This window comes from Phoxinus phoxinus, assembly GCF_949152265.1.
Source record: "Phoxinus phoxinus genome assembly, chromosome: 7".
In the NCBI taxonomy this organism is placed as follows: Eukaryota; Metazoa; Chordata; class Actinopteri; order Cypriniformes; family Leuciscidae; genus Phoxinus; species Phoxinus phoxinus.
In genome coordinates, this window is record NC_136882.1 from 30,505,533 (window position 1) to 30,531,756 (window position 26,224).

The 26,224-nt window shown below is 36.4% G+C and overlaps 2 protein-coding genes across 2 annotated transcripts in view; one reads left to right on the forward strand and one right to left on the reverse strand.

Annotated features, from left to right (window-relative positions):
• Window positions 1–793: 793 nt before the first annotated feature.
• Window positions 794–11,341, forward strand: sec22a (SEC22 homolog A, vesicle trafficking protein). Its single transcript, XM_079617618.1, has 7 exons — window positions 794–1,032; window positions 1,447–1,651; window positions 5,185–5,348; window positions 6,227–6,406; window positions 6,594–6,712; window positions 7,082–7,147; window positions 8,380–11,341. Exons 2-7 carry the CDS (start codon window positions 1,470–1,472, stop codon window positions 8,578–8,580), a joined length of 912 nt encoding a protein of 303 aa, XP_079473744.1. The 5' UTR covers window positions 794–1,032; window positions 1,447–1,469; the 3' UTR covers window positions 8,581–11,341.
• Window positions 11,342–12,812: 1,471 nt separating this feature from the next.
• The window catches only part of adcy5 (adenylate cyclase 5), an 81,029-nt gene continuing 67,617 nt past the window's right edge, over window positions 12,813–26,224 (reverse strand). Inside the window, exons 9-21 of the mRNA XM_079618120.1 lie at window positions 25,519–25,541; window positions 24,247–24,391; window positions 22,176–22,273; window positions 21,775–21,862; window positions 20,689–20,805; window positions 20,241–20,405; window positions 19,802–19,977; window positions 18,725–18,745; window positions 18,405–18,537; window positions 17,442–17,705; window positions 16,621–16,825; window positions 16,268–16,392; window positions 12,813–15,552 (exon numbers count right to left, since the gene is read on the reverse strand). Coding sequence (XP_079474246.1) covers window positions 15,424–15,552; window positions 16,268–16,392; window positions 16,621–16,825; window positions 17,442–17,705; window positions 18,405–18,537; window positions 18,725–18,745; window positions 19,802–19,977; window positions 20,241–20,405; window positions 20,689–20,805; window positions 21,775–21,862; window positions 22,176–22,273; window positions 24,247–24,391; window positions 25,519–25,541 — 1,689 coding nt within the window. The 3' untranslated portion in view covers window positions 12,813–15,423. The remainder of the gene's footprint in view (window positions 15,553–16,267; window positions 16,393–16,620; window positions 16,826–17,441; window positions 17,706–18,404; window positions 18,538–18,724; window positions 18,746–19,801; window positions 19,978–20,240; window positions 20,406–20,688; window positions 20,806–21,774; window positions 21,863–22,175; window positions 22,274–24,246; window positions 24,392–25,518; window positions 25,542–26,224) is intronic.

Genomic DNA, 26,224 nt, shown 5'->3' on the forward strand with positions numbered 1-26,224 from the left:
TCTGCTCTATTTTCATCAAGTCATCCAACAACAACATTTGTGATGTGATTTAGTATTCCATCAAAACAGTTTCGAGTTTGTTCATCTATTTTTTTGTCACTGAATGAAATTGATTTACAACCCCATTTCCAGAAAAGTTGGGACATTTTGTAAAATGCAATAAAATCAAGAATCTGATTTGTTCAAAGAAAATATTTTTTCAAAAATGCTACATGCTACACCGAAAAAGTTGGGAGCGTAATAATAAAGGTCAAAAGATTATAGAATATATAGATTATAGAAGTGCGTCCACATACACTCACAGATGCACTCACAGTGTGGCAAGATAGCTAAGGAGGTTGATTCATATTCATACTCTCTCTCTCTCTCTCTCTCTCTCTCTCTCTCTCTCTCTCTCATGTTAAGTGATGGCAAAAATCGGAGGAAGAGCTACTTTAATGTGTCAGATCTGTAGGTTGCACGTATAAATCACACCTTAATTTAGCCCATTTAGTAGGCTAATTTATATAAATAAATAAATAAATAAACTTCTTATCCAGGGGAACATTACACCACAGAAAAAAAAGTTTTTGAATCCATGATACTAGGTTTCATTTGATAATGCTAACACAATACAAAAATTTAAATAAACTACTTAAATTCACATGAATTTTAAAATCTTAGAGGGAGTTTTGTCATTTTTATAGTTTTTTTTTTCAGTTTTAATGCCAAATTATTATTTTATAAAAATCGTAGTGTCACATCCAATCTCCCCCAAAAAAATGATTTACACTGATTTGCTGATGTTCACTTTAGTGACCCTGACCCATAATGCTTTTCCTCCAGCCACGTCACACCGACGAACAGAGCCGAAGCGAAGCCGAACAACGACGAAAATGAGACGAACACAGCCGAAGCTTTATCAAACGTGAGCAGAACCGTCCGCTATGAGACCCTGCAGGAAGAGCTCAGCGACCACGATAGTACATCAGCAAAATCATTCAAAAAGGATTATAATGTCTTAATATGTTTTAAAACGGCTCATGTCAGTAGGTATGTAAAGCTATCAGTGATGAAAATGCATGCAATGTCACTCACGCTAGTCTTGCTATGGTAGCAGTGGCATCTACTCCACATCACTGCGTATAATTGCAATGTGTAGTTTTAATGGTTCGCTTTTAATTAAAGTCTAATAACCCCGTATAATAAAATGTGTGGTTTTGGTGAGTGCATAGAACCATCAGCCGATGTTATGTGATAACAAGCTGTCAGCAAACGTGCTAATGTTGTTATTATTAGCCTAGCACAGTGTGTCTACTACGTAGAGTTGAATATTAAATAATTTATATGTTGTTAATTTAATATCTACTTTGTATATTACATTATGTTTTGTCAGCAGAAAACACGGGAGTGGGAAAAATGTAGTATTATTTGCACTGAATGATTAATTGTGTCCTGTTCTTCCAGGTGTCCACTGAGCTGCCTGTAAGATGTCTATGGTCCTGTTTGCCTCTGTGGTGAGAGTGAGGGATGGTCTACCTCTCTCGGCCTCCACTGACTATGAACAGGATAAAGGGCTTCAGGAGACCAAGAAACATCTCAAGAGTCTGTCCAAAAAACTCAGCCAGTTTCCTGATCGCTGCTCACTTAGATCTGGCATATACAACATCAAGTGAGTTATCAATGCAGTTTGCTTGAGGGTGTGTGTGAATGTTTTTACACCATTTTTAACACTGTCTTCAGTGTGAAAACAAACTGGTGTTTGCAGTGCACTACACTGGAAATGCATTTTATAAAGGCATTTTTGACATGGTCTGCCGTCCACAAGTTTCTTTAATCCGCAAATTGCTGAGCTAAATGTCCTGTTGTGTGAGAGTTCCTCAATATTTAATTTTGTGCTTAATTTTCTCAGAATTCCCATACACTGTACAGGAAGTTGTGGTGGTGTCCACTGAGGCTTAATGCAGAAACTATTGTACATGCATCCATTCAGTTTGGTGTGAAAACATTTTGATACATTTGCGGCTAAAGGAGCAGTTCACCCAAACCTAAACATTTTATCATCATTATTTACTCACCCTCACTCTGTTCTTTTCCATACAATAAAAGTATATAGAGTGACATGGGCTGTCCAGCTCCAAAAAAATAACATAAAAGCACAGTAAACGTGGTCCACTCATGCACCATTTTGGCGCTTCACAGGTTGTGGTCACTGCATGTTAGCTAATAGCTATATGCATGCTCTAATGGTAGCCGTACCATTCTTCATTACCATTACCGTACCATTACCATTCAGCATTAATACTCGAATACCATTCACCATTAATACTCTAAATGTTCTGATCCAATCTGACTTGTAATGCTGCCTGAATCATAATCCTACAATGTTCACTCGTTGGTCAGAGAACTGGCCCCTGACTGAGTCTGCTTTCTCCCAAGGTTTTTTTCTCCATTCTGTCACCTGATGGAGTTTTGGTTCCTTGCCGCTGTTTGCCTTTGGACATTTATTATTCGACATTATACTACAGGGCCGTTGAATGCTTGAATCTGATTGGTTGACGAACGTTCTGAGGTGTGCAATTATTTTCAGGGAACTGCACGGCTAAAGTAGTTCCAGGCACGTCTTGACCTCATTACAGCTCCATATCACTTCGCGTAGTCAACTGTAATAACGGAAAATATATACAATTCATAACAAGAAAAACCGCAGCCCCATGCGCTTGATCTGCAATTTCCAATGTCTAACTTCACAATCAATGGAAACATGCAGTTTAATTTGAATAAATAAAGTATAGCCTACAGTCCTATACATAATCAATAGAAAATTAAACTGAATATTTAAATAAATTGATAGGCCTGTTGCATGGGTTTTCGTAATTGAAGATAATATAACAAATAAATACAATTGATAGGCCTATACTTGTTAAAAGGGCTTTGTGTTTCATTTATTAGTCTAGTCTACTGTCACTAATAGAAAAAAAGAATGAACGAATTAATTAAAACGAATTGAATTAATAAATAAATAATAATATTGACGCACATGCTTCTCTCTAAGGCCAGTTATGAATGTAATTTGATACTTAAGACTGATCATGCACGCGTTTTCAGCACGTTCAGTCTGTGTTCACAGCGGTGTTTAAAATCTGCTGCATTCACAGTCAGAGAATGTTTCTGGTTGTTAAGTGTGTCCCCAGCATTAGTCTGCTATCAGCGGCTCAAACCTCCGCTACTAACTCTAAAATGACGTTTTGGAATTAGCAACGGAGCATGGGTTTAGATGCGCAAGGAATTAGTCCTACATACAAGAGCGTTTTAATGACAAAAACTTTACAAACGTCTTGAAATACATAATCTGAACAATATTTCGAGGTGTGGTAACTGTAGTATAAGCGGAATAATTGACTCCAGGCCGTTGAATTATTATAAAAATAATGCACACCCGAGGTGTAACGGCCACTCTGCTTCGCGTCGTGACCGCATTACCACCTCGGGTGTGCATTATTTTTATAATAATTCAACGGCCTGTCGTCAATTATTCCTTACTTATTACATGGCTTGGTTAAATTCTAATGTAGAATGCGGTCTGTTATTTCTTGATAACAGGCCGCTGCTAAGGATAACACACCGTTGCCATGAAAAACAGAGCGTTGCCATGGACACGGTGATCTTTAGCGGATGCAATAAAACCAGTTTTAAATCAATAAACTCCTTTTTAAATCATCAATATTTTGTGTCAAATTATTTATTTATTTCTCTGCTTCACGTCGGAGTCCTGATCAGCCTGTCGGGATTGTATTCGCTATAACAACCGCCTCGCTCTACATTATCCCTTACATATTATTGATCTGCCTTATTAAAGGTGGACAATGATGCAATTTTCTTCTAGAAACAAACTTTGTTGTATTATTTTCATGTTATCACTGTGAAGCTGTTTTGATACAATCTGTATTGTAAAAAGCGCTATAGAAATAAAGGTGACTTGACTTAAAAATGTATCCTTTTGTGGAAGAACTCATGCACTTTTGGTAGAGCTGCACGATTAATCGTTAAAAGAATGCGATCTCAATTCAAACCAGACAAAATCACACCAGAACATTCAGATCTGCGTTGGCGCTGCCACTGACCCAGAGTGAGCAGTGTCATGTGTATAGTATTAAACGGCTTCACGCCGTCTTTTTTCAACCACATGGTATTATTATTTATGTTACAAATATATAAAAAAAATATCACAGAAGTACTGGGATATAAGGTAGCAAACAAAATTTAATAAATCACCTTTTGAAAGTAACGTGACTAAGTTACTGTTAAAAAATTACTTTGCTGTAAATACAACTAAAATACTGTATAAAATTATTTGTCATTGAATCATTTATTCAAGAGATTCGTTCAAAAACGCTTTTTCATCCAGTAATAAAAAAGTGAAGTATTTATAAGGGAGTCTTTGAATCATTCATTCAACTGTTTAGTTGTCTGTTCAGAATCCTGAGAGAATCATGATCTCTATTTGAAACAAAATCATGATTCTCAATTTATCCAGAATTGTGCAACTCTAACATTTAAAATGCCATCAGGACTGAATGACAGATTTTAAATCAGATTTTGGGGGACCATCCCTTTAATTAAAACATCCCAGCAGAAACCGATGACACAGTGAGGGTGGAGTGCTCTGATTACCAATTGTTCTGATGCCAAAAACTTCCCCTTCAGCAAGGTCTAATTCAGATGCGTTGCACTGAGAGACCCAGGGGTGACCGTTTCATAGCCTGGCTGCTATTCATCACTCCAAACTTCACAAGCAGGCAGAAACGAGTCATCTCTTTCTCCCTCTCTGGAGTGCCTCAATGAATCGTTTCATCTCTTAAACAGACGTTAACATGGAGAGACACGTTGACAAAGTTTCTTCTTTCCTGAGGCGAGTTACTAAACCGTTCAGATCCAGAGCAGGTGTAAAACAGAGAGTGAAGGGTGAAATTTTTTTTATTTTTTTTTTTATACGCTTTGGATGTTTGGATTGTCATGTCTTTGGCAAGGACTTTCGAGTCCATTGAATGACCTTCCCCACCCTATCTGTGACAGATGTCATGTTTTCACACGTTGCTACCCAACACTGTCAATGTATGTCAACATAATTTGTCCCTAACTTAATTAAAATTAATTTGACTCTAAATGTATGATGCAAACTGTGACTTCTCTTGCCTTCCATAGTTTTACAAGCTCTCTCGGAGTTGGGTACATGATGGTTTGCACAGAAAACTATCCCAATGTCCTGGCCTTCAGCTTCCTGGACGAGCTTCAGAGAGAGTTCATTGTCACGTATGACACCAAGCGGATCAACAGCGCTTTGAGGCCTTTCTCTTTTATTGAGTTTGGTGAGTTTCTAGAGAGGATTGGGACAGGTTTCAGAAATAGTTTTTTCCAGAAGGGGACTATTTGTTTTCATATAAAAATAACATTTAAAGCTTTGGGGTCAGTAAGATTTTTAAATGATTTTGAACTGTCTCTTATGCTCACCAATGTTGCATTTATTTGATCAAAAATAGAGTAGAAAATGTATATTATGAAATATTATAATTGTATAAAAAATGCACACTGTGCTTCAGCATCATTACTCCAGTCTTCAGTGTCACATGATCCTTCAGAAATCATTCTAATATGCTGATTTGCTGCTCAAGAAGCATTTCTTATTATCACAGTTGAAAACAGCTGCTTAATTTTTTTGTGGAAACCAAACCACAATATATTATTTTCAGCATTCTTTCATGAAAAAACAGGTTATAAGAACAAAATTTAATTAAAATACAAATCGTTTGTAACATTATAAATATAGCACTTTTGATCAATTTAATGCATCCTTGCTGAATAAAAGTATCAATTTGTTTTAAAAAAATGAAAAAAAGGTAACTGACCCTCATATATACATATTAGTTTTTATTTTATATTTTTCAAAATATAAATTCTCAAAATTGTATCATGTGTATCTTGAACTACATGATGTCTTATGAACAGTCAGTAGTTTAGAATTTGAGTAAACATTAATGGTGTTGCATCTAATGTGGAACATTTAAATGTAGTCTCTTATGAGGCTCCATTTAGGCTCGGAGTCTTTGGATTTATCTCTATAAATATAAATGCATCCTGCAAACTTTCAATTTAATGTGATTTGAAATCAACCGAAGCCATTTGTAACATATAGACCATGTCGTGATTGAAGCATCTATTCACTCTGCCGTTTCTATGATTTCGACAGATAACTTCATTCGGAAAACCAAGCAACGTTACAATAGCCCACGTTCCCTCTCCACCAAGATTAATCTAGCCGACATGCAGACTGAGATCAAGCTCCGGCCTCCTTATCAGCTCTCCGCGGAGGACATTGGATCAATCAACGGCTTCTCAGAACACAAGCAGTCTAAATATAAAGGCATTGGTAGGGAACACACTGTGAACACAACTTCCCTTTGTTCTCAAGAAGTAGAACATTTTGAAAGACCACTCAGAACAGCCTAGCATCATGGCAGAAAGTTTTGCACCACAGGTTTCCTGAAGCCAATTTTAAAATCTAAGTTACTTTGCTACTGTTTGACACGGATTTTCTGCTTGATTTCTTCCTGCAGCTCCTAATCAAATGTTGGAGACCGTCACCCTGTCGGGCATCGTCGCCTGCATCCTAAGTGTCCTGTGCGGCGCTCTTAATTTGCTGCGGGGAGTGCACGCTATAGAAAGCGTATTGCAGGTAAGTTAAATCATGCACTAATATGCTGCCACTTTTATTTTGGGCTTTGTTTCATTTTATTGATTAACACATTGGACTAAACATTACTTGTAAATGTATACGTGCCATTGTAATATAATGAATCATACCTAATGGATAGTAACAGCACTCTTGAATAATTTGTCAGAGTTCGCACTTAGATGTAATGTGATTTTCCTCTACCATAAACAACAGTTGTGCTTTGCTTTTTATATTGCACTGATAAGTGAGCCCTCGAGTCCTGACTCTCCCTTTCTAATTCATCCTGTTTTAGCACATGGCCTCCTGTTGTAATTTGTCCACTCTTTAACACACAACACTGTATTTTTTCTTTTTCGGCTCCATCTGCAGAACGAGGATGAAGACTTTAATTACGTAATTGCTTTTTTCCTCGGAACCGCGGCCTGTGTGTATCAGGTAAGTGACGGCAGTCAGACCGTGAATTACTGTCGGCCTGCCAGGCTTCATTTCTTCTGCTCTCTGTCTTGGTCTGACCAACCATTGCTAATATATCACACTTTTCCTCACTGTCGTGTAAAAGCGTAATCTGGGAAATTGGAGAAACATTGCCTTTTTACTAGCATCAAAAAACAGCAGCTGGCATTGTAGATGCTTTTTATTAGCAGTAGTTGTCAACATTGACAATAATAAGACATGTTTATTGAGCAGTAAATCAGCATATTAATGATTTCTGAAGGATCATGTGACACTGAAGACTGGAGTAATGATGCTGAAAAACCAGCTTTGCATCACAGAGAAAAAAAGAGAAAAAACTTGTAATAATATTTCACAATATTACGGTTTGTACTTTATTTTTGGTCAAATAAATGCAGCCTTGATGAGCATTAGAGACTTCTTTCAAAAACACGAATAACTGTTACCGTACTGCTACCAGGAGTTTACTATTAAATCCTAATCTAATCATGACAAACTATATATCGTTGGAAGGTCTCCTAAATATATATTTGACCACTGTTTTTTGTTACAAATTATTTAAAAACAAAAATAGATTAATTTATGACAAGAGTGCACCTGAATTTTTTTTTACATTTGCCTTTGTCACAAAAAGTCGACGCACACACTTTTAATAATTGGAGCTTCAGTTTTCATGCTAAAATGTTAAAACAAAGCATATAAACTAGTATTTGTCCATAAAAAATGATAAAAGAATATTATCCTCTAAAAAGTAAAAATATATATATTTTTAAATATATTTATTATCCTCTAAAATATAATATTATCTTTTTGTATCGCCCTTTTTTTTTTTACAACACATATTTTAGGAGTTATCATAAATTAGGTATCATTCGAAAGCTTACTTTGCGGACGTTGTGTCACCATAGTTTTCACTTTACTGGTGCTTTCACTTCAGCAATAATCTGTGTTTTCTTTCAAACAAGACCAAAATTAGGTCTATATTCCAAAGCATTCTTGAATTACAATCATTTAAGTTTGAATAGTCCATTTTTACGTCCATTCTCAAAAAAGTGGGTGACAGTTAAGGGGTTAAAAACCATCCCGACCCCATGGTTTTGAATAATAGGGTCTAAACCTCACTACATTCTCTTTATTTAATTATTTATTCAAACAAAGCTTGTCCTGAATTTGCTTATTCATGCTTAAAAATGTCCTCTTGTTTCTTTTTCTAGTGTTATTTGTTCGTCTACTTCTCAGTTTGGAGGAACATCAAGTCATTCCTGGCCTTTGCTATGATCTGCCTATGCAACATGTATCTGTACGAACTCCGTAACATGTGGCAGATCCTCTTTCACGTGACGGTGGGTGCGTTCATCACTCTGCAGATCCACCTGAGAGGACCGCAGGGCAAAGCACCCGACTACAACGTTTGACCCCCTTGAACTCTTTTAAGACTGCACAACAGCCCAGCATTTCAACCCAATCTGAGGATAAAAGAACTGGATTGTGAAGCAGGTTTTACTCATTGTTTTGATATTGCTCAAGATACACTTCCTGCTGTTTCACATCCAGTGGAGATCAAAGATGGAAAACTGCTGTTTTGGTTAAAGCAAAAGGTTCATAACGGTGACTTCATACGTGCACAATATTGGATTCATGCATGAAATATTTAAGCAAATTGCTAGCAGGTAATTCAGATGTGCACAATTAATATATTTTCCAATAGGGAGGCATTGTATTTATAATTTTTAATTGACGCCAGTACTTAAAAAGACAGCTCACCCAAAAATGAAAATTCTGTTGTCATTTTTCGAAGAATGTGGCTTTCCTCCATACGATGAACGTGGATGGTTACCATGGTCTGGCAAAGATAAAATAAAACACAAGCATCAAACCACTATAAAAAATAAATCATAAACTGCTTAAAACTACTTAAATATATGCAGATTTTTTAATAAACGTAAAATACGTTACTTCTATATGCAAAATCTTTACATCTATTGTTTTATATTTTTTATTTGATTGTCATTTGCTATGTAGTGCTTTCCCCTTATTAAAGCCGCTACGAACACTGTCTTGTAATTCTTTTTGTCCGATTTTCAAATCGTTTTTTTTTTTGCTTCGTATTAAAGTTTGTAATGTTGTGATTCACCTTGTAGCTGGTTAGTTTGGTTCAATGAAGGCTATGTGAAACATATTTCCAGAACCAAGGGCACTGAAAAAGTGTGTGGGTACCGTTGCACTCTAGCTGTGTGTGAGAAACAGACCAAAATGTAAGTTATTATTCAATAAAAACATTGCTTGACAATTGTGGTTATTATTCCCCTTTTTATTGTATGGTAAAAAGCTGCTTAGACATTTCAGTTAAACATCTCCTTTTGTGTTCCACCGGATAAAGAAATGAATATGAATTTTCATTTTGGGTGAACTATATCTTTAAGTTATTATTTTAGACAATTGTTCCTCTATTTTGATTGTTAAAGCCAACTCGTATGCAATACTTTTTATAGCTGCCTATATATATGTGAAATGTAATTTTCACTCATTTCCAGACGCTTTTGTATTTTGTCATACAGCTTAATTTGAGTGTCACTGTGTATGTGGTCATTAGTCAGATGTCTCTGCCCTGAAAGCATAATCAGATGTGTTATTTATCAATCATGTCTATGCTGCCTGCAGGTGTGCTTCCTGCAAATGAATGTGTTTGGCTAAGAGGGAAATGGAATCGCACTAATATACAGACTCCGTTGTTTTCCCCGTTTGCTGCCTTTTGTCAACGGGTCTGTTCAGTGACCATGTTGAGCGGACTAATGTTTTATTCTGTTTCTATTCACCTGGCTTGTTTTGCATCCTGTTTTCATTGTGCAAATGACAGGTTGTATGGATGATTGACAGATTTAGGGTCAAGGGGTTTCAAAATTTCTCAGATGTACATGCATTTCCTTTTCTTTTTCCCACAAGTGTCAGGGATCTAAGATTGCAACTGTGTCTTTGCATTGCAAGCACCTCAATGCTCTCTCTCCAACAGTAGTGCATTGCCCTCTGGCCTAATGTGTGTTTGTGCCATGTCCTGAAACCATCAGTAAAAACCTTGAATTTGTATGAATATGCTTGCATCTTGTGTTTTTTTTTTTTTTTTTTTGTTAAATGCATTTTACACAGTAATGAAAATCAAAGGTATAGTTCACTCAAAAGTTTAATTTGTTGTCATCATATACTCAAACTCACAGTTTTGAAACAAAATGAGGGTCTATCTTCTGTTGAACAACAAAAAAAGATATTTTAAAGAATGTTGGTAACCAGACAGTTGAAGGTAGCCATTGACTTGTTTTTTTTTTTTACTTTTTCAAGTCAATGGGTGCAGTCAACTGTTTAGTCACCAACATTCCTTAAAATTACTTATTTTGTGTTCAACTGTAGATAGAAACTCATACAGCTTTGAAACAACTTGAGGGTAAGTAATGACAAAAAAAATATTTTTGGGTGAACTCTCCAACAACTTGAACAGGGATAGCTTTCACTACTCAGATGAGACACTTTGTTTTTTGCTTCACATTAAAGTTTGTAATATTGTGATTGCTGTTTGGCTTGAAGATACTTCCGGAACAAAGGCCACAGAAAAAGTGTGTGTGCATTGTCGCACTCTAGTTTTGTGTTATTATTCACTAAAGATCTTGCTTGAATGGCCGTGGTAATTAATCACATATATTGTATGATAAAATGCTGCTTAGACGTGATTTAGCTAAAAACTTTCTCTTTTCACGTATGAAAATGCTTGAATACTTTGAGTCAGTGATGTCAAGTGAGCTTATGCAATTTATAAACTAACTGCTATTCTTAAAATCTAAGAGCTGCAATGATGATGATGATGATGATGATGGTTGTGGTTATTAGAACAATTCACTTGGCTTATAGAAGCGTGACTAATGAAAGTAATGTTCTCTAGGTGATGCTTTTGTGTATGTGAAAATTGCAGCCCATTTAGGCTTATTTGTACTTAGTGAGGGGAAACGTCTGTACATTTGTGACGTCTGTAATTGATGTTATTTTTTTCCAGCTTATGTCACATGGTGATCTAATTTTATAGTTGCACAATACTCCGTAAAAGTGCATTTTTCTTAAAAAAAAAAAAAAAAAATTGGTCACGGTTAACATATAGGCTATAGGACTACACATTTTAACAAATATATGGACAAAAATAAGAGAAAAATTAAAAAAAAACTGCTACAACAACAAAAAAATCACCTTGTAATTTTCTTCCTTGCGGTTCAAGGCTCCCATAACGGCATCATCAGGGTGAGAAATGGTTTGAGTTTTTGTTTCTTTGATTTTTATATTGTGCTTCGCCTCAGGTCTTTCTAACCTTTTGACTGCTGGATCAAACCCAAACCAGTTGGCCATTAGACTGTTTTTAATGTCAATGAAATGCCAGTCCCACGCCCAGCACAATGGCCTTTCTTTAATGCTTCATAAAACAGCTTTGCTCAGTCAAACTGACCAGATCGGACACATGCAGACTAAATTCAAGTGAACTCAGACGGGGGTATTTCACAAGCACATTAATAAGATAAGAAAGGTCAGGTATGCCAGTGGGGAAAGTGTACTGAAATTATGTGAATTATGACATGCTTGGGTGACCAAACAACCGCTCTGTGGGGTTCTGTTCTTTGTCCTCGTATTTCTGGACACGTTTTGTCTATGCTCTGAAAACAGCTCTGTATTTGAGGTTCAAAAATAAGGAAAAAACAAAGGTGCAGATTGTTATACAACAAACATAATGAGGTTAAAGCATTGTGCTAACCTGTACAATGAGCTGCACACGTTTTCATTTTGGCACATTGACATTGAAGGCAAGTAAAGCTGGAATTAATTGTTTGGCTTCTAGATGGGCATTTAAAGCGCACTGCTGCCACCATCTGGGCATTTAATGTGACATCCTTAATGTTATTTTTGTCCAAAAACAGTGATACAATCCGCTTTATTTTTCAGGTAAATTAAGCGCGGAAGCAATTAATTTTAATGCGTCTGGCTTCCGGTGCCATATATCTTCCAGTTATTTTTTTGCTGTAAATAGCTCGTTATGCTGCTTGATAGCCATAATGTTTTAATTAATGTATTGCCTTATATAAAAACGCTTGTAGTGCAAACAAAATACTGTTTACTGCACTTGATGTATTCAGTTATTCTGTCTTCTAGCGGCTAATAAATCGGAAGTCTCGCATATTCTCACACACACACACACACAAAACTTTAATAAGGTCACAATATGGATTGGCACGAGGCAGAAAATTATTATGTTAAAGTTTAGGCATGGTGCCACTTTACCTTTAGCATAACAACCGTCTGACGTCCACAATCATCTGAAATTAGATGTCAAAAGAAAGGGCCAAACTCAATTTAGTATGCAAATATTATAATGATGTCAGGTAACAAATCGTCGGTTACAATTTCAATGTTTAAGAACTTTAAGAACTTTTTAAAAAGTTCATGTCACCTTCCATTTACTTCTCTATTATACGGGAGTCTGTCTTTTGAGTTGAGTGGACCAACAAAACAAAAAATTCCACAGAGAAAATAAATAATAGACACTACTCAAGGGCAAGGCCCTACATTTCAATAGAGTGCTGCTTTGCAAACATAATCATTGTAATAATCATAACTATGTGGTTTCAGAATGAGTTTAATGTTATAATAGTTTAATTGGATGTAAAAAAAAAAAACAATACAGCATTGAGTTTTGACATGGCATAAGCAACCCAAGATGAAGCTTCACTGGAATAGTAAATGCCAGTACTCAGCAGGACAGAAATGTGGTATTTACTTGACATCTCTTATCTCAGTGCTTTCATTTGGATGGCAAACACAAGTGAATTAAAGCTGAAGTTTGTAATTTATGTTAAAATATTCACTCCACCCAATATGCAGAGATAATACCTATAAGTAAGCCATTCAGAAGTTAAATTCTGTGATAAGATTAAAACTCTCTTCTGTTGCGTTGTCAAAACGCTGTGAGAATCCCGAAAACGGCAACACTGGCTCAACCAATGGCGTGAGTTTACGGGTGGGACTAACTTATTGTTTAACCAATGGCACACATTGGGGCGTGTCCAATCCAGTTTGGTGCTGCTAACTGTGGAAAAACTACACACTTCACCTTTAACTTAAGAATTCATATGGCACCCGCATCGTAATTTAAAGGCCATACTATACATGTATCACGATGACATTAAATACAAAAACATTCAACCATATATGTTATTTTAAATTTGCTGGCAAGAAAGTGGCACTGATTTTCTTGTGGGAAATAAAGACTGAAGTGACTCTGGAAGCCCAGCTGAGTCCAAGTTGTGAGAAACTAGAACAGGACCAAATATAGTTAACGGTTTCATAACACTTTCAAGGAAATGCAGATTTTTCCTAACACATTATCAAAACCCTTGTATGGACTTAAGATCTTACAAAAAAAAAAAAAAAAAAAATTGTTTATGGACTACCCTATATGTTTGTGTACAAACTCAAATTCTTCACATACAAAGGCCTCATTGGAGAAAATGGACATTCATTGGGTCGTACCATCACACTGAGAGGGAAGGGAATGCTGGTCGAGCTGCAGTGCATAAATGGTGAATATTTGTGGCATAACGGAAACATCCCCAAAGGATCCAAACTTGTCTCACGCACCATAAACACAAGGCTAAAATCAATATTTGCAGATGTGTTTGCCAAGCTTTAAACGACTGTGGCTGTTCTGAAACACTCACTTGTCATTTCGTGTCCTACAAATCCATTTTCTACTCATAATTACATTGTAGTGCACTTGACAGGATACAGAAACCCTTTTTGGAGAAAGGCCAAACCTATTCTCCTTACTTGGTTACAAGGCTAGCTACTGATTTTATTTAAATGGGTACAGCGACAAAAAAGGGTGACTGATAATTAGCAAATTACCTCTCCCTCCCGTTCAAATGTGCAGGCCTGTAGCGTTCCATTATATATATAAATATCTAAATACACATTGGTGTTTATAGACATTATTGAAATATATTAATGTACAAAATATATCATCTAAAATAGCTCTGACAGTTTGGCTTTTAGAGTCAAAATATAAAATGTTAAAAATACAAAAACAGCCACATTTGGCCATTTTCCTCTGTCTTTAATGGTGTCTTCAGTGTAGACAAGTGTGTGTGTGTGCAGTTTTGTGAATTTAAGTTTGTTTGGAACACAAAGTTGAAGTCTCAAGCCACGTTCATGCCACCAGAAACTTTCTCGTTACATTGTTACACGCTGGTTCTTTTTTGTTCCATCTCATCCCTTGCTGACATCATCGCCATTTATCTGCACAAACGCTAGGCTCACACACACTTAATTCTCATATAATACGCATCAGTATTTAATACTGTCCCTGCGCATGGTATACATAAAAAACACAAAATTGCGGACTACAAGGACAAACTTTAGTCGAGCTGATTCTCAACTACAGTTGCTAAATGAAGACTTTGCGTCGTTGGACCTGGCCACAACCCGGCACTGAAAATTAATGGCTTTGGGTCGTTTCGAGTTGCGGGCGGCGTGAACGGGGCTTCATTCTCAACTCTAGATCGCTCAGAGGTAACACTGTCAACACTAGCTCCCTTACCAGTAACAACCACAGTCGCTGCAGCAAAGTTCGGGGAACCATAAAGGGTTTGTAAAGCTGCTGTGCTCACTATGGCCTTCTACCATATATAAGCTCATTGTGATATCTCTATCTATTGCGATATCGCCACGCAACAGGACCGTATGAACAGAACTCTTTAGTCTTTACATACACTGAAGCCAATATACCTGTAAAACACATGTTTTATGTGTATATGATTCATCAGTGTTTTCATGCAGTCTTGATTTGGAGCCGCCAGGACCAGTTGGTGGCGTAAGATCGCAGTCCCGCCACCTGAGAGAGCCAAAGCCAGGTGCATCTCTCCTCTCTTAGCAATATAAGAATTATAGAAGACAGGGAGAACTGCTTTGTATGCCTTGAGATTCCTTTGTTTCTTTGGTCTCTGAGGTTGAACGTCTTTCTGAGCTGTTCCATACCTTAAATAAAGGGGGCAAAGCCCTCCGTTAATCCTATCGGAAGTCTCAGTGTGCAAAGAGGCCACTCTTAGACTGGCTTTCCAAACGCATCCTATTGTGATCGGTCCAGGAGGATGCCCGTCAACAGCCTGGCTGGCCCGGACCAAAGCGTCTGCTCACCATATCATCTCAAAAGTGTTCTGAATGTCAGACGCTGACTGTTAACTGCTGTTGGGTCCTCCGTTTAGGAAGTAGGTCGCCATTTCTCCTTTGCCCTTCACCTTCACAACGCCTCTGTACTCCAGTGTGTAGTTGTATGAGCTGAGAACCTGGTAGAGGTCAGTTGTAACCTGATACAGAGAGAAACGAAGAGCACATAAGCATTTATGATGGACTGAAAGTTTGTAAAGCACAGTTGACAGATTTACACATCCAAATATTTAAGACCACTAGTGAAAATGCTTCTGTTTTGCATTTTTTAATCATTAAAAAACAAACAAAACATTTACTATTATCAAAAATACATTCTTTACCAATTATATTTATTTCAAATTATATTATTCATAAAAATGTAAGTGAATATTTCAATTAAAAATGTAAAACAGCAGCACTCAACATTAAATATTTGTTATTCGTTTCGCATCACGTTTCTTTGTTTAAAGTCACCATGAAATCCAAATCGACTATTCTTATTTTTTATGGAATATTGCAGTATTTTTATAAATGATGCATCCATGCACATCTTTTTTTTTTTTTTTTTCATGTGCACATGTAATCTTTAATCAAAATAACGTCCCCTCCCCCTTGCAGTATCATCTCTTCTCTTACTGGCAAGAGGGCGGGATAACCTGTCACTCACATGAGATCGACCAATAGCAAACAACATTGATCCAATGATCCAATCAATTCCTGAAGGAATAAAAAATCAAGTCCAAACTAAACTAGCAAAAGTTTCATTTAGATTCTGAATCGCACATTTTCAATACGGACACTATAGTAGTATACATAGGATATCTTAAGAGTTATTTGATCTGGTCAGTCACAGAGACCAAGAATACATCTCACCTGTATTCTCTCAGGTACCCCAGTGCTGTCCATTCGGCTGGCTACATTCACAGTATTCCCCCAGATGTCATATTGTGGTTTACGAGCCCCTATGACACCAGCCACGACGGGACCCATGTTAAGACCTACAGGAAAATATGCTTTTTTAATTTTACAACAGTAAAATCATGGTTCATTCTATAAAAGTCTTTGACTAACAGACTATAAATACTACAGGAATGTAGCATTTATTTAAAGGGAAAGGGGACTTTCATAAAATGACACAAATTAAACATACACATTAGGAAGCTGATTGATAAAATGTATTGGTTATTTAAAGGAATCATTTAAGGGTGGCTAAGCCAAATCCTTACCGATCTTCATTTTGAAGTTATTAAAAGAGTGCTCATTGATGTACTTCATCTGGTCCATGAGGCGCATGGCGTAGTCGGCTAGAGCGCGAATGTGCGACCTTCCTGCTTTATCATAAGTGGAGTCATTAAGCCCAGACGCAGCCATGTAGGTGCTGCCAATGGTTTTGATTTTTTCTAGTTGACGAAACTGATCCTCACTAATGATCTGCAAGCAAAGAGAAAAAAAAATTATGACTTCCATGTAGGAATGAGAAGGCATAATAAACGTCTACATTTCTAAGAATGCACACAGTTTAGGGAGATTTGAAGATGCAGGTCCAGTTTCACACACACAATTTGAATTTGAAACAAAGACCAACTGTTGCGAAGTAAATATGCAAATATGCAAAAATGCAAGAACTAAAACACAGTAAAATCCTAGTTAAAATAATCAAGGGTTGTTTCTACTTTTTATGTTTTTACTATCTTATTAATATATATGTGTGTGTGTGTGTGTGTGTGTGTGTGTGTGTGTGTGTGTGTGTGTGTGTGTGTGTGTGTGTGTGTGTGTGTGTGTGTGTGTGTGTGTATACTGTATATATATATATATATATATATATATATATACACGCACACTTAAATTGTGATTGTTTTTATTCATATTTTTTATGGTATTTATTAATAATTTTCAAGGGAATTAGGCTTTTCACAACCAACTGCAGCTTTTTCAAATAAGGCTTAGAATAATAAACACTTGTAAGTTAGTCAAATGTACAGTATCACACTCTAAAGTAGTGTAAAATCATCTTGAAAGTCCTGAGGTTGGTCAAAAATTGCTGTACCTCATCAAAGTCAGCGATGATCTCGTTGAGCAGTCTCAAGCACTCGACGCCTTCATTATTGGCCTCCAGTTCCACATAGAACTCGGAGAAGTTGCTGATGGAGGCAAACATGACAGCCACACACTCGCACGACTGATAATACAGCTCGTCGTTCCGCCGCTCGCGCGCCAGAAAGTGCGCAGCTACATCTTTGGGCAAGATGTTGTGGAGAAGCCGACGGTTGTAGGCCTGAAGTTCTTCCATCTCCTCCTTCTCCTCTGTAGCCTGTGAATACAATACAAATAGAGGATGATGCTACAAATAAGGATGAATAACTAGATAAACACTGCATTCTTGTTGCACCAAAGTGACTGAAATAACTTGGCGAATCTATGCTGAATTCACATCATCAGACTCTATTTGTATCTATGAACACTCAAAAGGCAAAATGGACAAAACATTTTTTTGAAAGAAGACTTTTATGCTCACCATTGCATTTATCGAATAATTAAGTAAAACCAAAAGTAAAACCAGTAATATTGTGAAATTTTCTTAGAATTCAAAATTTTAAAAAGTAATTTATTCCTGTGATGGAAAAGCTAGATTTTTAGCATCATTACTCCAGTCTTCAGTGTCACATGATCCTTCAGAAATCATTTTAATATGCTGATTTGCTGCTCAAGAAGGATTTTTTTTATTATTATCACAGCTGTAAACAGTTGTGCTGCTTGCCAACAATGTAAAAGTCTTTACTGTTACTTTTAATCAATCTAATACATGCTTAGGGAATAAAAATAGTCTTTTTTTATCTTAATGATGCCAAACTTTTGAACAGTAGTGTAAGCTACAGCAAATAATTAAGAACAAGAAGCAAGAGTAGGGAAAATTTATCCAACAAATTGATTTGATGGAACAGGAGGCACAGCGATTTTTTAATAAACAGCTTTTCTGTCCAATTACAAAAGTGTACACAGATAAACACACCTGTAACTTCCAGAGAAAGTCCAGTCTGGCAGTGGACTCCACCTGCTGTGCATGAAGGTAGAGCGCTAGCACAAACACCGTGATGACTACTGGAGTCATGATCTTTAGAGGAACCCGCATGTCTGTCACACAGCTACAACACACACAGCACTGAGTGTCAACAACTACACACTAAAGAGCACATCACAACAGTATGTAGCTACATATTCACACATTTGATTTACTCCTATTGTGCAATCTTTATAGGCATGCAATGAAAACAACATGCTCACTGATATTTCTTTCAGATTAGGGTTTCTATTTGACTGGTTTTATCTTACCTTGTTCCATTAATATACTCTCTGTGAATACAAAGAAAAAGCAAATGTATCAGAAGGATGGAGCACAACAGTCAAAATGTTATTTTCAGATAGACTCAGTAGAACTGATGTACAGGTGAAACTCGACAAATGTGAATATTGTGCAAAAGTTCATTTAGTTCAGTAATTCAACTTAAAAGGTGAAGCTAATATATTATATAGACTCATTACATGCAAAGTGAGATATTTCAAGCCTTTCAATTTTGATGATTATGGCTTACAGCTATGAAAACCTTTTCACAGTATTCACATTTTGGTTTTCATAAGCCATAATCATCAAAATTATAACAAATAAAGGCTTGAAATATCTCACTTTGCATGTAATGAAGTTGAATTACTGAACTAAATGAACTTTTGCACAATATTCAAATTTTTGAGTTTCACCTGTAAGCCGAATCAGCAAGCAGACAATCAACAGTGGATTTGTTAGCATGGGTCTATGTAGTGGTAGGCTAAAGCTGACTGAATTAGTAATTTTCTGAATGAAAAAATATTGATACTGTGCTTGGTCCCTACTTACACTACTGTTCAAAAGTTTGGGGTCAGTAAGATCAAGTAGTCAGTAATAGCACAACTGTTTTCACCATTGATAATAATAAATGTTACTTGAGCATCAGCATATTAGAATGATTTCTGAAGGATCATGTGACATTAGGCTGCTAAAAATTCAGCTTTGCCATCACAGGAATAAATTAAAATTTATCAACAGTATAGTCAAATAGATAACAGTATACTGTATTTTTGATCAAATAAATGCAGCCTTTGTGAGCACAAGAGACTTATTTCAAAAACATTAAAATCTCACCAGCTCCAAACTGTTGATTGATAGCTTATATAATACAACTTTGTTGAATATTTAGCAGTCCCTTAAATTTGGAAGAGACAACCGTCCATACTTTAAAAAAAAAAAAAAAAACTGCCATTTAAAATACAGCAAAATAAATAAAATAATTCTTTATAATTTTGATGAGGATGATGATGATGGAAAGGATGCTGATCCAAGAAAATATGCTACTTGGCTAAAATCAAGATACTCACATGGCATTGGCCATGACCAGCAGGTCCACATTGTCAAAAAGGCTGACCTCAGGCACCTCCATGATAAGCACATACAGGATCTCGATGAAGAGCATGAGGAAGAGTTTACCAATACTGCTGACCTGTAGGAACACTGAGCAGGCCAGTAAACTGAGCAGCACGCATGATGAGAAGTACTGCAGCAGAAGAGAAAAACATTCAGACATTAATCTTTTGCTTTCCCTCCAACTTATCCCAAGTATGATTGATCAAAAGACACACATTTCAGAGCAGTGCCTAAAATTAGACCCTTGAAAAATAAATGCAAAGACATATCACTGCAGGAAAATCCAGATGAAAGATGTCCAGCTGTTTTTCTGGGAACATGGTACTGTAGCTGGTTTCGAGCTGCTCATTGCTACGGTTACAAAACTGGACTGATCTGAGAACAGTGCCGCACCTCTGGGAAATTGCAGGTGGGTGACGAGCTGTTGCAGAGGCTGTCCTGAGACCAGAGAGAGTAGTTGAAGAAAGAGCTGCGGACATGGCAAGCGTTCACATCTCTGGGGGTGATGTTAAACTCCTGTCCTAAACACGTCTTCAGGTCATCTGTACTGCAGGTGAACTAAAGGACAGATAAAGATGTTACATGTGACATTATTTAACTTAACTAACTTTTCAATGTCAAAAGCTTATTACTTAAAAGCAGGCGATTTCTGTGCCATTATCAACACTATACATGATTGAAAAACTAAAGATTTCTATTTTTGCTATTCTGTTTGGTGCCTCTAGTCCTGTAAGTCTTTAAATACAGTATTGTGACAGGTTAAGTGTTAGTTTTGCTGTATGGTTAAATAGCAAAGGCATTAAAGCCCTTGAATCTTGAGGTTAAGACTCGTGGGACTCACAATGTTAATGAAAGCGGAGAGAAAAACCAGGACGATTGTGAAAACTCCCACCAGGGTGCTGTTTAGTCTGGACTGAACAATCCTTTTAGACAGAGTTTGCAGAGGCACAGGGAAAAACTGTCAATAGAGAAAAAAACATGAATTAAGTTGCTTATCAGAGTAACGCCACAGTATCTGAAAACGATTTGTCATCACATGATGAAAACCAACTTTTTTTCTTTCTTTTTCTTTTTTTAAATCAAAGAGCTGCTTTTTTGAACTTTCTACTTGAAAAAAAATTGGTGGTTTCCACAAAAAGAAAGAAAAAAAAAACAGCACATGATGATAAAAGTTTATTGAGCACCAAATCAGCATATTACAATGATTTCTGTAGGATTGTGTGACACTGAAGAATAAAGTTATGACTGCAGAAAATTCAACTTTAATAAATGAAATAATAAAAAAGAAATCTATATTTTTTAATTAAAAAAGACCTTGTGGGGATCTTGTGGGTTCGCAGAGATTCAGGCTTGTATGAAAAGACTTTTTACGGGTCAGGAAGTTCAGAATCTAATTCCACAGCATCTCTAAGGAAAGACCTGTGCCGCCCCTAGCCGCCCATGGAGCAGTGCAGTGACAGTTCCACTTCAGTGTGCACAAATGAGCTGCCAGCGCTTTATTGTGTCTGTCTTTGTTCTGTGTGACTCATTGTCTCTGGAGACCTGCTCAAAGTTATGCAGCTAAAAGCCCAATATCAATCAAACCCGCTCAGGTTATTTTAGCGGAGAAGGTTGATAAACACTTGGATTTAGCGATTATGTGTTTGTGAGAGTGTTAGGATATGGTCTGTGAAGGATGTGTTAAGAGATGTGTTATTTTATAGGGCTTGTTTTTGTGTTTTGCGGCATTTTAGGGACAAAAAGGGCATGTTGCTCTAAGTTTGACCTCTATCATTTCTATTATAATTATTTGAAATCACCATTTACTATATCTATATAGTTAAATTCTATAGTATTATTATCATTAATTATGTCTGAACTTCTTTATATTACATATTAACATTGTATAGGCTAGATTTCATGTGTACAATCCCAATATTTCACTTACCCCAAAACAGGAGTAAATGGCTGAGATGAACATGACGGCCATCAGGAGGACCAGACACACCACATAGAAGCCAATCATCAGCCCGGAGCTGCAAAACAACAACACACAGGTATAGTGAGGGAACCAGGTGAATAGAAAATAGCTGTATGTCATTTTAGACATAATTATTATTTTATGTCATAATTAACATAGGGTCTGACACGGAGGAGAGACCTGCTTTGAATGTTTTGGCTGCTCGGGTAATAACTGTCTTCACCTTTACGAAGTCAAAATGAATGAAAGCTTCTGTGTATGTGACACTCCCATTCAAATTCAAACAAAACCTTCGCTAAGCCCGTGGCTTGTTTGAATGGTTTAGAAAACATTTTCCAGGATCAGGTTTTTAACTGAAGTGTACTTACTGCGGCACAATGACGATCTGAATGAAGCAGATGAATAAAAAGACGAGGGAGGCGCAGGCTACGTATGCTCCGAACCTGGCGTCTACCTGCTTGGAGTACTGACAGAAGGTGAGGAAAGAGGAGAAAAAAGAGCGGGGTTACAAAAAAACGTTTAAATGGCATGTGAAAGTGGTGTTGAACTGACCGAAGGGAGTGTATGAATACTATGAGTATAATTTGTGTATATGTATACGAGTATAATTTGAAAAATTTACTTTAAGATTATCCAGGCCTGGAAATCACAACAGTAAAAATGTCCAAATTGTTTAAGGTTTTCCACAAAAAAAGGGAACTTTTTAATAAAAATATTAAATATTTAAAAAAGTGTGTGATAATGTTGCAGTATTGCTTGGTTTAATAAAAAAAATAGTACTTTTGAGTTCAGCAATCATTTTTAATATAACTTTCTAATGCTCGCCAAGGGTGCATTTGTTTGACCAAAAACATAGTAATAATAATATTGTGAAATATTATTACAATTTAAAATAGCTGTTTTGAATTTTAATATAATTTTAAATTAAATGTATTCTTGTGACGGCAAAGCTGGATTTTCAGAATCATCACTACAGTCTAGTGTCACATGATCCTTCAGAAATTATTCTAATATGCTGATTTGCTGATAAAGAAACATTTATTTTGATTAATGTTGAAAACAGCTGTTCAGCTTAATATTTTTGTGGAAACTGTGGTATATTTTTTTCAGGATATGTTGATTAATAGAACGTTAAAAAAAGGCATTTATTTGAAACATGAATCTTTGGAAACATTATAAATGTCTTTACTGTAATGCATCCTTTTTAAATAAAATAATAATTTATTTCTTTTAACAACATAACAAAACAGTAGATATGTAAAATATCTAACAAAATAACATCAAGTGAATTTCTCCAGAAAAGATTATGAAGGATAATTGCTTAGACATTCTGAACAATGAAAGACAACAAAGGCAATAATTATCTCCACTACAAACCGGAGGCAAGTCTCTGAAAGAGTCATCTAATCAGAGCTAGAAGTACGAGGACCAGCACACAACCTGCTAAATGTGTATGCGACTGCAGACGGAGGAAGAGACCGTAAATGCAGAGGATCCGAGACTTCCTTTCCATTACCCTTTCGTCACCATCTTCACAAAGAAACCGAGTCTTCTAGTCACAAAAAGTTTGGGCATGTCTTTGAGGTGAGGGATGTCAGTGGTGACTAATGCTTTGAAGGTAACAACATAAAATGACTTAAATCACAGCGCAGCATAAAGACGTCAATTCCTGACTCATTCCGAACCTGGACCTTGAATTTCATTGCCTCTATTCATCTTAGCAGCGTGCCACATCTTTGAGCTATGCTGAATACTTTTAGGCCGCCTGCACAACAGTACTAACATAATACACTTGTGATTGGCTCTCTGCTTTATTTTTGCTATGCAATTGAAGAAACACTTTACCAGTAACATTAACTAATGATCTGTTAAACGGTCACAAGTCACACAATTTATAACAAAACCTCAAGGCGGCTAGATCGTTTTAGTTTGATGACGCATTTAAATCAGTAGATCTGACAACTATCAACTATTATGTCCAATATAGCACGGAAAACCAATTGTGTAAGCTTATCAGGCATAAAAACACGATCATAAACAGGTAAACAGGTTTAATAAAGATTTCCAGTGGACAACTATGTAAACAATGTTCATTTTTGCCTGTTCTTCACAATAAGCCTTCATATAGCTTCAGAAGACCTGAAATATAGTGCATACTGTGTGTTATATTGGTTACTATTATAGTGCTTTTATGTCATTCTTGGAGTTTGCCAGGTGTGATAAGCGTTACTTTTTTGTACTATTATATCATAGTATACATTAGTATACTATACTATATTATAGTATACTACTATAGAATGTATTAATATTTTGAAAAAATTTCAAAATTCCACGGAACAAAAATATTGTGTGGAACGGATTAGCATTAGCTAATGAATCGCGATGTGGTGTTAAGGTTTATCTTATCATTGAAGCTGGTCACCTAAATGAGAGCCATACCTTCTTCTCCAGGTCAGGTTCTCGGAATGTCAGCAGAAATTTCTTGACGTGTTCGGACCGTAACCGGTCGATGCTCCGAGCATCAATGGCGCGGCCCAGAAATTCGTCCACCTCATCCTCAGGGTTCAGGTTTTCTTGCGTGTTTCTGAAAATGAAATGTCCAGATAAAACAAGACGAGACACTGTTTTTCCACCTTCTTCCTCCCCTCTTATTCTTACAATCGGACCACCAAAAAGTAGAAGCGTCGGAAGCAAACTGGTTTGCATATCTGTACTCACACCTTTTGATATCTGCTGACTAGTTAATAAGACAAGCACAGCGATGCATGCATAAGCATCAAGAGAGCCAGGATTCCTGGTCTTAAAAGCAAGCTGTTCAACACTACTGTAAAAGCGATGGAAATGCTCACACTGTGTGCACATGTTGATTAGTTCATTGGTAGTTCATTTACATTTTAATATATTTTAGTAAGATATTTGGTCACACTTTAGATTAGAGTCCAATTCTCACTATTAACTTACTATTAACTATGACTTTTGGCTCAATAATCTTGTAATGACTGCTTATTAATAGTTAGTAAGGTAGTTGTTAAGTTTAGGTATTGGGTAGGATTAACCCGCTGGGGTCGGCAAACGCACCGGCGCGTTTTGCTCGTTTTTTTTTTTTGCATAGCAGCAAAATAGACTTAAAATACGACGTAGAATATGGCCATGCAGAATAAAGCATTAATATGTGTTTTATAAGAACTAATAAACAGACAATATCCTAATAATATGCATACTAAGCAACTGGTTAATAGTGAGAATTGGACCCTAAACTGACCAACACAAAGCTGAGCTTAGTTGTTGAAGTGCTTGCTTCATTGATAACTGATGAGTTGAGAGTGTATTGGCTATCCACTTTCGAAGTTCGAACCTCAAACAACCAGAACTAATAGTCTGAAGTTTAATCATATTAGTTTTACTTTTTATATAGGCTAGTTATACAAGCAAAGCTATAAATGCACCATTCAAAAGTTTGGGGTCAGTAAGATTTTTGACAGAAATTAATACCTTTATTCAGCAAAGATGCATTAAATTGATCACAAATTCAATACATTTATTACACACAAAAAAAAAAAATTTCAAATAAATGATGTTATGTATCTTTGAAAATGCTACCGACCCCAAACTTTTAAACACTTGTGTATATATAACAAATTCTGTAATCATCTATTAATAAAATAATTGGCATGCAGGATAGAGATAGGGAGATGTGTTCCATATACTCACTTGTCTTTAGGATCCTCAAATCCCTGAAACAAAATTGGAAGAGAAAATGCATTATACATCAACGCAGAATAAAAGAGCACAACAGTGACTCCTTCTGGAAAACTTCAACAAAAACAGGGCAAGAAAGCTTCAGAATTATAGTGGTTTAGTGAATTCAAAAGCAAATGAAAACTGTTTTGCCCTGGAAGATGTTTGGAACACATTCTTCTTTTTGTGTGTTTGAGTATATATATATATAAAACACACACAAAAAAACATGATTTACCCAGCACTCCATTCCAAAACAAGCCCCTACATCCCACACATAAATCTCTATTCATTTCCTTTACTGTCATAGAGCACACAACAGACCAGTGACAGTTACAAGAGATAAAGAAGGGAGTGGTTGGGGAGTAAAATAAATATATGATATTCAGGACGATCATTTATGGACAACATCCGCAACAATGTTGTAAACCGAGAGTTGCTGTGAGACTGAGGATTTAATATTACTGCACTGATATAACCAAATACATGATGACTGACATTGTGTATAATCAAGCTGAGAGCTGATTCTGTTTAGGGTTAAAAGTTAAAATTCAGATCCCAATGAGAACAGAAGTAAACAGAGCTGGCTAATGAGGCATTGATTTATCATGGTAGGACATGGGAAACACGGAGAGGAAACCAAATAGGCACATGTTGTACATGTGCTTTAGCGGTTGGT